Source organism: Salmo salar, chromosome 03, assembly GCF_965601325.2.
Source record: "Salmo salar chromosome 03, fSalSal1, whole genome shotgun sequence".
NCBI lineage: Eukaryota > Metazoa > Chordata > Actinopteri > Salmoniformes > Salmonidae > Salmo > Salmo salar.
This window is the reverse complement of record NC_138293.1, coordinates 27,465,811-27,479,343: the sequence shown is the minus strand read 5'-3', so window position 1 is coordinate 27,479,343 and position 13,533 is coordinate 27,465,811. Positions and strand designations below refer to the sequence as shown.

Sequence of the window (13,533 nt, the reverse complement as noted above, 5' to 3'; positions counted from 1 at the left end):
AAATGTATCCTCCCCCCAAAAATACACCTGTTTGATTGATCTTATTTTTAGATGTATTGTTTTGTATTTCGTTATTTGACCTTTACGCTTGATGTTATGACCCATTTTTAAGGATATAGATCAGAATAGACCTGGGACGTTCTATTTATCGTTATCACATCAATTCGGGCAATTTATCACAATATGAATTTTTGTCCATATTGCCCAGCTCCAGATCAGAACAGGTGAAAGATGAATCCAATGGGATCTCCCTCTATCGGTGAATTTGCAATGTTACAAAATGTTTGCAGTGGGGGGAAAAAACCTACATGAGAGCCTTAATAGTTGTACATTGGCCTGATATGACCACCTCCCTATAACACAAATGAGTCTAAGTTCCTAAATCAAGTAAATTATCATCCAAATTGTGATAACACTCATATCTCAGAGCACACAGGATGTAAATTCACCTAGAGATTGAACACTTCCTCCAGAGGAGATTTCTTTGTGCTATATATGCCAGGAAAAAGCTTAACTACATGGACAATGTTCCATTTTCATATAATGACCCTCACAGCTTCATCAAATAATGACAAATAATCACAAGTATTTTGGGGGTTTATGATCTAAACATTTTAATTTCGGGGGAAGTTATTTATAATTTTTGTATAGTTTTACGCAAAATGTATCTACACTTCTTTGTGGAAATATTTGGGTCAGTTTTCGAAAAACATAAACCTTTGGCTAAAGAACAAAGAACAAATGCATGGGTCAAGCTTTGTATGCGTCAAACTTTCACTGGCTACATGTGACAAATGAAACCCTATGAACCAGACTATTTGAATGCAAACAAGATACAATATATAATTTTCATTACCATCAGGAATTACAGCATTTTCCCAATACTGCACTTCCAGTTCTTTCAAAACAAAAGTCTTCAACTTGTTGCATTTTCCTTTAAATTGTGTGTTGGGAGTTTTTTCTGGTTTAAGAAAGTGTAAGCTTTTCTTTGTGTGTGTATAGCTGTCTCTGGATGTCTAGGGCTTGAGCTTAACCTCATGACAGATCAAGGGTTACCACGGTGCTGTTGGCAAGGGGCTCAAAGTGGCAGCACAAACTGGACCACTAAATGCTCATTTTTACGCATGTTAGTTCCTTTGCAGTATGCTGAGTGGACTGCTGGAGGGGGTTTCTCAGAGGAAATGCAACCCTCACACAGGTAATGAGAACTATATGATAAACTATTTGTACAATTTCTCAAATGTAATTTCAATGGTCCAGGAAGACCATCTCATTCAGAAATGTTGGGAAAGTGAATCTTTCCCTTTGTCTCTATAAAGTTCAGTCACTGAGCTGCGGCATTAACTTGTATTCTAACAAGATTAAAATATATTTGTCCTGGAGATTAGCATACTTAAGTCCTCCTTTGCCTTTTTGGTAGTGGCAGCGTGCTTTGATCTGTGTTGCGTGGCAAGAGCCTAGCTTGGGCCCGGCCATCCGAGTGCCAAGTGTGAAATTGGCCTGATGTCATCCCTATTCTTCACCATATACATCTTTCACCAGCTTAATTATATTTCCGCCACAAAGCCCTAGCTCTTCATTCCATATTCAAGTTTGACTAGGAAGCGTTTAAAAACTATGGATGAATAACTCAGTGGGGGGAAGGGACAGGATGGGTCTTTTGTTTGAGAGACACACGAGGCATCCAATACTTTTCTGATATGTATGTTCTTTTTGAATCAGACTGCCCTTTGCCTCTGCCAATTGGAAGAGGTTAAATTTTATGGCACAGGATATGTGAACTTATGATAACTAACACATAGGGCAAGCTATTTATTTATTTGACTTTGGGCATTTGAATGTGGACCTTTTTTAAGGTCTTGTGACTAGTGGTGGCTGGAAAGTGGTCAAATCATTTTCAGGTCCAGAGGCAGGCAATGAAAATGTGTTAGAACTTACTATCCAAACTTTAACTTTCATTAACATGAAGAGTTCTCCATGGACTTGTTGTGTACTTGATGCTCAAAAGCAGAAGTGTCATGCCCATACGGGGCACAGATATGTCCTGTTGAAGAAAAAAATACAATTTCTAAAGATTATTCTCTAATATTACTAACCACCTAGCAATTTTATGAAGTTGGCTTTAGCTAGCACATATAGGTTCCCAATCTCATAACTAGCTACCAAGAAGCCATGTCAGGCTATCAATCAAGTTAGAATAGCTAACTTGTTTAGTGGTACGTATAAATAAACTCCCAAAACACAATTTCTAGGAAATTGCAACAAGTTGAAGACTTCTGTTTTGGGAGTTTATTCTGGTTTAAGAAAGTGTCAGAATTATGTGTATAGCGTCTCTCGGTGTCTAGGGCTTGAGCTTAACTTAATGACAGATCAAGGGTTACCAAGGTGCTGTTGGCAAGGGGCTCAAAATGGCTGGACAAACTGGACCACTAAATGCTAATTTCCTATGCATGTTAGTTCCTTTGCAGTATGCTGAGTGGACTGCTGGAGGGGGTTTCTCAGAGGAAATGCAACCCTCACACAGGTTATAAGGACTATGATAAACTATTTCTCAAATGTAATTTCAATGGTCCAGAAAGACCATCTAATTCAGAAATGATTTGACCACTTGTGTGTTGTTGATGCTCAGTTGTGTTGTTGATGCTCAAAAGCAGAGGTGTCATGCCCATAGGGGGCACAGGGGCATGCGCTCCCTCAGATTGGTCCTGTTGGGGGGGGGGTGGGGGTGGGGGGGGGGGAATCTAATAAAATTATTCTCTGTAATACTACTAGCCACCTAGCAATTTTATGAAGTTGGCTTTACCTAACACATCTAGGTTCCCAAACTCAACTAGCTACCAAGAAGCCATTTCAGGCTATCTATCAAGTTAGAATAGCTAACTTGTTTAGTGGTACGTGCCCCAGCATACTGCAAAGGAACTATCTTAGCTGGCATGCCTGCTGGCAAGGTTGGTAGACTTTAGAAAAAGCAAGCAATATCTAAATGTATTGAATAAGACTCACATTCCTTTCAATATTTTACCCACATTAGTGCAGAGAAGCATATTTAATTCTACAAAAAAAATGTAACTACCAGTCAGGAGGATACAGAAAAATATGCAGAGAAATACACCTTTTTTGACAGATCTTAATTTTAGCCAGTTTGCTACAACAACAAAATAATCCTGCAGCAACAGGAAATGTGGATTATAATTAATGGACATTTTTTGTAAGGGTTGATGTATTTTTTGTTAGGGCAAATCAATTCTGACATTTTTAAATTGGAAATTACATACTTTAGAAGCTGTTTTAAACTTCGAATACACTACAATTTTGCATTTACTGCTGTACAAGAAAATTCTCAGCATCAAAATACTCATCAAACATCTACATCTGTAGAATTAAGCATAATGATTATGGCTGTACATTTCAGTAAAAAAAAGATATTGCTAAATTCTCAAATTTATGGACTGGGGTGGGACCGGGGTCGGGAGGGGCTAGCGTAATTTGTTCCCCATCATATTTTTGAAGTGCTCAAAAGATATCATCCATCACTGTTATCAAGAGTTGAGGTACAAGGTTATTGAGGATGGATTTTTTTGAACATTTTGACATTTACATAATTTTATGAGATTCCTTTTTAGGGACATTTTGAATTCTGATGTGTAGAAGAAGTGATGGGTTAAAGGAAATGAGCCTCCTGCAGCTGTGACCGAAGGCTTTGACCTTCATCAGGGGCTCCCGGCCACAGACTCCATTGAGGAACCAACCGAGTTGCTCAGCTCAGCGTCTGAGAGGCACCAGCTTTTCTCAACCCAGAGAGCTCATCAAGTCAGTGACCGTTGGGTGTTACTTCCACATACAAGCTGGGAAAGAATAGAAATGCAGATGAGGTTCTGGGGCATTGAGGAGCAGGTCAATGCTGCGAATGGTCCGCACAGATAATTCTCCCTTTTGTGTTTGGATCCTTTTCTGTTTGTTTTTTTAAAAGCATCAGGTAATACTGAGACTGCAGAGTGTTGTAACCTGTATTGGGGACTGAAGTTCAGTCATATTTGATTGCGTTTGAATTGCTTGGTTATGTATGGCAGTTTTGAAATCAACATGAGTATAGTGTATTATGATCATATTGAAAAGGTGTCATTGTGATCTGGATTTTACCAACCTTACTTGGTTGATGTATGTGAGGGGAAATTGATTTTGTTGATAAGAGACTCCGTTACAGGCAGAAACTGGGGATGGGATAGCTCTCAACATTCTGGGTTATTAACTTCTCTGTTTCCAAACAACGCAGAAAAGTCTCAAAATGTTAATTTAATGAGAATATGTATCCTATTGAACCTACTAGTTTGAATGTTTCCATAAGCTTTTAATTCCCACTTTGTTATCTGCTGTGGACATGTTTGACAGAGCAAATTATTTCAAGGTAAATGTTATTTGTAGCAACTGAGTGGAATTGCTGTCATGGGATTCCTACAACACTTTGAGATCCTTAAAGAGTTTTGGCACATTTAAGCAATTTCTGGGATACAGAAATGTGTACAACTGTACTACATTTTGCTTTTGAGATGCTGGGTCTTCATGTTAGGCTCCTAAGCTCTATTCGTGACAACTAAGTATAGGTGGCTTGCATTCAGCATAGTGCACCGTTGACTTGAGAAATGGGAATCTGTATTTTGACTTCGCTATGACTTGTGGGGTGGTCACCCGACTAAAATTAGGTATACTATGCTGCATATCACTTAGACTGTCTATAACATCATGGTGCGCCTTGGTGCAAGTTCATGTGTAACTTTTTTTGTGGTCAACATTTCGGTAGTAGTTTGCATTTAGTAAATACATTTTAGACTGTTTGCCTGGTGAAACCAACAGTCATCTTTTCCATTGTCATTGGGGACAAGATACGTTCTCTATATACCATGTTTGAATTCTGTTCATTTTGAACAATGACACTTTTTTATTATTAACTTGAACTCTGCAAGTAGCCCTATTACAGTAGGCCATTACTAGCATGTAATGTCTATGTAAACACCAATTTAATTGCAGACTGTAAAATAAAGTATAATCATCATTTTGATGCATGAAATAATGTATTCTTTCAAGGTTTATTTAGCTGAGGACCGCCTGCAAATAGCCAATTACACAATGCAGTTTACTCTTTATGAGAAAATAAGTCCACAAATATGTCTATTGAGAGCTAGCCCATCCAGAAAGAGGCAACAGTGAACTTGCATCATAGTATATTCCATAAACTTACCAACTGCCTATTAGAGAACAATATTTTGAAGTTGCCCTATTGCCCACATTTTGTTCTGTACTGTTTAGCAGGATGAAATTCTCCTTGCTGTCTCATTAACCTTCAAGACAGGCCAGTAATTGTTATGCTAATTGATAGTACGTTGTTTCAACACACATGTGACTTGGCCATATCACGTTTATGCCTCAGAAATGATTCCCAGAGTGGATGTTTCTGAATTAACAGTTTGCTATTAGTCAGCCTGTATTTTTAGAGCACTGATTATGTTGTTTATTGTTTATAAGCACAATAGAAAATAAAGGATTTAAAATTGTGTTAGTATTCTTGTGGTTTATTTACTTACAGTTAACTACACAGTTATGATACAAATTATTTACATTTGTCTCATATGAAAGAATACTGGGGGAAAAAAACAACCAAAACTTTGTCCTTTTTTATACATGTTTCAAAATGATGTTGTAAATTCACGTTGTATACCATCTGTAATGGTAATAGCCCATTCCTGATAGAAACATGTAATGTGTTAGTTCTTTGTAGCACAGTACTCATAGAAAAGTTCATTTACCGAACTTTTAAGGCAAAGTGTGTTTTAAGTTTGGATTTTAATTTACACACTTTTAATATTGACAATGAAAGATCATTCACATCATAAGACCACAATTTGGTAAGGATACAGCAACTTTTGTCTCACATGATATACAGGTGACAGATTGCAGCTTTCATGCAAAGGCCTCTAAACGTTTCATTCACAAAAACAAGGTATTGCAAGATAAATAAATTATGTAAACATTCCAGAAGCCTCTTTTCGAGAAACATGACCACTTAGACTATGAGTATTGTTCATAAATATGAATGTTATGTTATTTGCAAATAATAACATGTATTTCATACTATAGAACGCATGGACTATTTGATATAGATAGATGCGGTAAAGGATTCAATGGAACGCAGACCAGATTGGCGCACATTCAACAAATCTGATCTAACAAAGTGGATATTCTTTAAATCCGTCATGTATTGTAACATACCCACAATGTGGTTACTTAAGTCCGATTTGGATATATTTGGCTGTTTTCGCTGCATAAAATGTAGAAGTTGTCCCTTTTCAGGTTTAGAAGAAGTGACTGCAAAATGCTAACTCCTGCTCGTATAAACTGGTTAGCATAGCTAGCGTACAGAAATCGGTGGTGGTAGTCAAATTCGTTTAAAACTGTAGTGCAGTTGATTGGTAACGATTACATGAACATGTGTTTGTGTTGACATCCATACAAGCATTATACTCCGAGTTTTACCTCAACATAGTGTGAAATACACATATAAACAATAGCCTAAATTTAGGCTAATTTTGCTGGGGGACAATGAGACTCGGGATCTTGACCCCATGGCCCTTTCCCCTACTCGTTTCCATGGCAATTCCAGTGATTTGGTCGATTTCGATTGACCTCTTTACCGTATCTATAGCCTACATTATTTGTACAGTAAACCTATATATGACGCCCGTTGACGTTACTTCATCCCTGAAGTTTTGAATAAGGCTATAATGATTGAAATGAAGACATACAGTCCGTATAGGCCTCACTTGGCACTGAAATCCTGATTTGAGCCGGGGTAAAAAATGGATTTTGTTGGTAGTGGAACTGACCCAAAACGGTTGCATTTCCATGATAATTTCAAATGGATATCTGTTCATTTCCAGTTGTTGCCATCCACCACTCCTCCCTATTTAAAACCCATTGGATATGAGCTAAGCGCGCATGACTTCAACTTTTGGGTGCATTATAGCATTGTTAACCAATGGAAGACGTGCAAGAAAGTTGGTGTTATGCGGTTGCATACCAGACACATATTTCGGTTTATATAATACTGTTTTGTTTTTCTTACAATATGCTATCTATTTCAACAGAGGTCCTTTAGTGAAAGTTAAGTTAGGTTACATTCCTTTTAAGCATCAACTCATTTCTATAGTTTGGGTCAAGTTTAAAGTAATGTATAGGCCTATTGAATATATTATGTATTTATTTTTATCAAATCTGTCTCATATCAATAGCCTACATGTAGTCTAGGCCTACCCAAAGCTGAATTATTTTGCTGAAATAATTCAAATGTAATGCTCACGAGAACTATAGCCTAGCTAATGCAGAATTCGAATATAAAAATGCATTATTAGATAATACGCATAATTCAATGCGTATGGTCCCTCCATATCAACTCAGAAAGGCTGTATTTTTACACAAAACAAAGGAACCTCAAATGTATTTTCAACATAAACATCAAAATACAACGAAACAGTGTGATCAAAAATGTAAATCATAGATAAACACAATTTAGGCTATTTAAATTCACAGTTTGCAAAATGTAGCAGAAAAAATCTTTGGACTTCAGCGTGTTTTCATTATTTCGGTTAAATGTGTCCACAAAGTCAAGTAGGCCTACCAACAACAAAAAAGAACAACTTGCTAAAAACCAAACAAAAACCAAACAAACTTTAATGATGATGAAGCATTCTAAAGTTCCAGGGAGTACATGGCAAGTGTTATAACACGAAATGGTTTAGTCCCTATATACTGTATATAGGCTACAGAATATTGCAAAATCCTGTCTCATTCATGTTTAAATATCTGCTGGTATTATGTACACTGGCCCTTTAAAGTTATTTATTGCATTGTTTATTTTTCTTCAATCGCTGTCTGATTTTTCATCCTTAGATGATGTGGCATGATTGTATAGTCCTTGTGCCATCAGGTGCAAGGCTAAAGAGTTTTTATTTCCAGTAGCCTTCTTTATTTTGGCCCTCTTGTTTTGAAACCAGATTTTAATTTGAGATTCGTTGAGGCCGAGTTCTTGTGCCAGACTTTGTCTTCTCTGTTCGGTCAGGTACCGATTAGTCTGAAACTCCGTTTTTAGTCTCTGGAGCTGTTCTGCTGTGAAGGCCGTTCTTGGACGCTTGTCATCCTTGCTTGGTGTCGTTGTCGTGGTCGACTTCTTTGGTTTTCGAGATCTTGGCCCTGTAGATTAGAATACATTCAATGATCAGACTTTGAAACGAAAAAAAGTATACCTTCAACGTCCTCAATAACATGGTCACTAATGCCAGACTAATTAATATGATGATCATCAGAACCTAGTAACATGCAAGAATAGGCCTAGTTGTAGGCCTAGTAGGCAAGGAGGCCTAGTAGGCCATATGGGCCTTTAGTAGCAGGCTAGTAGAATAAGTATTGTGTTGGTATTAATATTAGCCAAATTTCCAATATAGGCACAATAAACTATAGGCCTAAATGTCATTCGAATTTAGTGTAGCCTATTCTAAAAGGGTGCGGGGTTTTGTGTGCATAGTAGACGATGATGGTGTTGATTGGGGTGGGGTTAGAGGGAGGCGGTATAGGCGCCCCTTTCTCACTATTACCATAGGAACTACATTTATAAGCTTGCATTTTCATAAATGTGTAATGAATATTGTAAACATTTATTGAAACTCTGCTGTTTGGAGTAGGCTAGTTCTACACCAAATAAGAGATCGATTCGCAGCTACACGTGTATTGGCTTCACAATATAGCATTTGAATATTATTATGATCAAATGGCCCATCTTCCATCGAAGCATATGTTTTTCGTACTGCAAAATACCCTCCGTTTTCTGGAATGGTTTTTATTCCGTTTATTTCGTGAAATGCACGCCTATGCTATTTAAGACCAACATTAAACACAGTGGGAACGTTTTTTGTTTAGTAGCATAATGAAACTTTCTTTTGTTTGCCTATTATTTTTTAATTGTTCGGAGAAGTTAATGTATTCATTCCATTATGCATAATAAGGGCCTGTAGGCTACATGTTATACGACAATGGGATATTAACAATATTAACTTTATGTTAGTGCTTCTAAAGCTGAATTAATAGTCCAATATGACAATTCCCTAAGTTTAAACGATGTTAACTATAAATTAAATGAAAATGGCCAACTAAATGAAAAGGGCCAACTATAATAGTTGCTCTGATACACTTCTGAAGTTGCAGAAAAAAATAAATAAAACAAACATTCGGCTATAGGCCATAATGGAAGATTGACATTAATAATCACAACCAGCAGCTAGGCCTAGACCTAATATCCTAATGTGAGAATAGTTTGAGAATATTATGAAAACTACAGGCTAAATATATTAGAGGAGAGAAGTAAAAGTAGATAAAGTTTTTATTCCTAATATTTTTCCAGTTGTTTTCTCCGAACTTTGCACTCTAAAAGTCTGATTGCATGCATCTCATATTGCATGTGGACGGAACACACTTTTTGCCTCGCTCCATTGTAAACAAAAATTCAAATTATATATTTTTCTAAAGACTACTGAGGAACAATGGTGTAAACGTTTCACTACTGCTTTAAAAGTTACTTTGAAACTTTACTACTTCGATATTTTTAATATTTCGATAGTTTCACTCCTTTTATTCTCCAAAAATTATTTACTTCTATTTTTTCTTATTCGTTTTCTTTTTTTCTCTCTATATAATTCAACTGGAATTGTCAGCTTGATAATAATTGCATGACTAGCCAAATGTTTGTATGGTGACAATAGACTTATAATAGGCTAACAGTAGAAATAAAATAACATTTACTTGTAGTAGCCTGATATATAGGCTATTTGGTTTGTAACCACCAATATCATCCAATCAGAATTCCTAGGATAATCGAGGTCTTCTGTAGTTATGGATAAATTCGGAATATTTTTCACTAATTGGCAGGTAAAAAAAAGAAGTACAATATTATTTTATTAATTTCCTAAAAGTTCAGGACAAAGCCTTGAAAATATGTTACACAAAGGGATACTTTAAATGCTTGTATTATGTGGCTGCAGGATGTGGTTTCAGGTTTATTTTTCGACATATTTAGTTCACTGAGTCAGTTTATATTGCGCTCAAGCGATCCAATGGCTCATGCTATTCATATTCGTACTAAATACTAAGGCAATAAAAATACTAGACGTTACCTGATGATGGTCGGTCCGAATATCTTGTACAATACACCCAGGCTGGCCAGAGCATAGGTTTCGACGAAGGTGCAGAATTGGCATGAGAACTTTCCGAGTCGGAGCTCAGGCACTGATCTCCAATTTCTCCTCCGGGCTTGAGAAGCGTATCTGCAACAATATCTGCTTTTTTTGGCTCACTGACTGAACGAGAATTCGATGTTCCTTCCCCTGACACCGTCCCACCGAACTGGCCAGATTTTGGGGGAAGGCCAGGACTATTCTCTCGTCCATTGAGGTGATTCTCATCATAATTAAAAGTCCCATCTTTCCTCCGTCCAAAGTCTGGTCGTAAAATATTATCAATATAAAAGTTGGTGATTCGGTGCGGTTGCTGGTTCCCAGGTGCTTGAAGAGGAAGAATAGCTCTGTTGGACTCTTCGCCCGAATCTTGATGCTCTCTATTGCCATTATAATTTTCTTCCATAGTGAAATACTCAATGTCCAATTGTGGCACTTTTCTCGCTTTCCACCACAAAAGTATAAATATGAATTTATGAGGTTTCTAGTTTATTCCTCGTCCAATGCGTTTTTCAATAAAACGGAATAGGAAATAAAAACTAGTTCAGTTTTTTTCAGTATCTAGTTTTGGTAGTAGGCCTACTGAAAATCCGCCTCTTGCCTTTTTCACAAAGAAAAAACATACTTTAAAATGTATTTCTCCGCCTGGCTATGGTTGATATATTTGTTGAGAAAGTAGCCTACCATATAAAATGCTGAGTTGTAGTGGTTCCCTTTCAGAACAAATCCAACATTAATGCTTCAACTTCTAAACTACGAGTAGATAGAGGTGCTAACTGCTCCTGAAATACTTCCACTATGGATTTTGGTTCTTATTTTTAATAGGCTACGAGTCCCCCCAGTGACGTTGCAGTCCGGTATCCAAGACACGTGCCTTGGACCAATAGAGTTCCTGAAATGTTACCACATGACCGATGACTCTACACTTGACAGCACCCCTACACCCAATTCCCAAAACTGTAGCATTAAAAAAACATAAACAAGTAGGACACTATTTCCGATTCAGTCAGCCATCCCAGGTAGTTTTTTTATCATCAAAACCAAAGTATTTTCTGCTGAGTATTTTTTAAGTCTATAGAGAAATCTCCACATTTCGTTGATTTCTCGGTTCAAAGAGAACTAGGCATGCCCATGAAAATGGTAGTCCCCCGAATGGGGGTGGGGTGTGAAACCTCAAATAGGCCTATGTTTTTCGAATTGAAAATAGTTGCATCATATTGATGGAGACGATTACCAAACATATAGGGATGAGCCAGCACTTGCTAAACGCTTTAGCAGTCCCCAACATTACCGAATAAGTTCCCAGCGGTGTTTCCCGGCTAGGTGCACATGATGGGTGGTTCACTTGCGAGGCTACTCGTTTTTTTCGGCTATTGCACTTGAAGTAGTCCTATATATCAAATTACAAGGCGATGCAATTTCACATTCGCCTATGGTGTCAAAGTAGCCTAATCAAAGATGCTGCATAATAGTCATCCGTCGTTGGTCTCTGGTTATCCAATTAACTGATTGGCTACAATTCTACTTAAAGATTGTTGCCCTAGTGGACGCTGACTATCTGTTTGGTCTTTAGTCCATTCATGAACCAAAATCGGGTTGCGCTTAAAAAGGATCGTGGCGCTTTAAATATTGGCGATGCAACAAAATGCTGTGATTTCACATGTTGCAGTTAAGAATTGAAGACTAGTCTTCTCTCAGGCAAGTGGGATGCAAATTTTGTTTCAGCAATGTCTGTTATTATTTTTTAAAGACAAGCCTAAATCCTTTATGGCCAAATAGCTATATCTTATGATTATTTGCAAAAGTCCCAGATGGCATTTTTGACTGTATAGTGGGCCTATATACTGTCTAACTGTCATATATGCCTACAATCGAAGTGGGTCATTTCGACATATTGCCGAGCGAAATGAACTCCTGTCAACAAGAGCGCATCTTGCGCTCCAGAATTGGTGCACTATAGGTGTGCAGTAGGTTATAGTAACACAGCCGTATTGAGCACATCGTTATTTTCTATTTTTGATAGCTATTGCCCATGGCATCACCAAAAAACTCGATGTAGCCTATTGTTGGAATAAGCCATATACCTGAATCCATATTTTGTGTTTAATGTTGGCCTATAGTTGGGTGATGTAGAAGACAGAAGTTACTCCAAATGTTATCAACAATCCGCAAAAGATTACTGTACAAAAATAATACACGAGAATAGCCTATTGATAAATGATGACCTGAGGCTGTCGTGTTTTGATGGGAGTGATTGTAAGCCCAACTAATAAGAAAATGTATGTTTTGGACTGCTACTTTTAAAATATGAAATGTCCAAAACTGGCTGCTGTTTGAGAATGTTGAGTTGGATTGAGCTGATCTATTTTCCCTTTTTCATTGTCTTAATAGAGGGATGTAGAGGTTACGGGTTTATACATCACGAATACAAAACCTTTGCATATAGATAGGCCTATCAAAAACAGATTAAAAAAAATGTGTTCACGAAATATGGTCAAACCTTTGCGTTATACGGCTGTATTAAATCATAAAAGGTTTTGAATAATTTCTACCCCCCTCCCCCCAAAAAAATTAATTTAGAAAAATATTGGCCTATTGTTTTGTAGACCTAGTGTCTCAATACGTTTGTGATTAGTTTTGTTTAGGGTATTTTTTGTCGTGATACAGGCTATAATGCCTATGTTTGCATATCATATTGATGCCATATTGATTGTTAAGGTAAAACATTTTTAAAAAGTGCACCTGCACCAAACATTAAATGCAACATTCAAATGCCTATAGCACTTAATAGGACAACGTGCTTTGCTTATGAACAGCTTTTGAAACGCTCACTTTTATCATGGACGGTGAGGTGCGCGTATAGGCTACATGTGACGAAGCGAACACTGAAATTCCAATTGGCTGAAAAACTTTTTAGGGAATACTGCATTCGTGGTCCAATTGAAACTGATGTGCCGCAGACGTGTTGACGTTATTTGAAATTATTTACGCTGTTCTACAATGCTTATTTGCAAATTTACCAGAACTCATTGGTGAAGTTGGAGCCTGTAATCGAAAAGACAGCTTGAAGTTGTCAGAGGTCCAAGCAGATGTCAGATGGGTTTTGTTGAGTCTGTATTATGGCTACTTCATTATTCGAAATGTCTTTTAACCTGCTTTGAACTTCTCTTGCAAAACAAGGATCCTAGAATGACATTCTATAGGCCTAGCCTACGTTTCCGTCATTTAAATCAGGGCAGGTGATAGAAAGTAGATCCTC

At 37.3% G+C, this 13,533-nt stretch overlaps 1 protein-coding gene across 1 annotated transcript; it reads right to left on the bottom strand.

Moving 5' to 3' along the window:
* Positions 1–5,819: 5,819 nt before the first annotated feature.
* Positions 5,820–11,293, bottom strand: LOC106599332 (homeobox protein engrailed-2b). Its single transcript, XM_014190507.3, has 2 exons — positions 10,215–11,293; positions 5,820–8,241 (listed from the first exon to the last, which is right to left on the bottom strand). The coding sequence occupies exons 1-2, from the start codon at positions 10,678–10,680 to the stop codon at positions 7,913–7,915; spliced, it is 795 nt and encodes a 264-aa protein (XP_014045982.1). The 5' UTR covers positions 10,681–11,293; the 3' UTR covers positions 5,820–7,912.
* Between the last annotated feature and the right edge of the window lie 2,240 nt (positions 11,294–13,533).

What these genes read in the sequence shown, in the direction of transcription:
- LOC106599332 (XM_014190507.3), bottom strand. Translation starts at nt 10,680, where the DNA reads ATGGAAGAAAATTATAATGGCAATAGAGAGCATCAAGATTCGGGCGAA. An exon ending in TTCGGACCGACCATCATCAG is followed by an intron (nt 8,242 to 10,214) that starts GTAACGTCTAGT and finishes TCTAATCTACAG; the next exon opens with GGCCAAGATCTCGAAAACCA.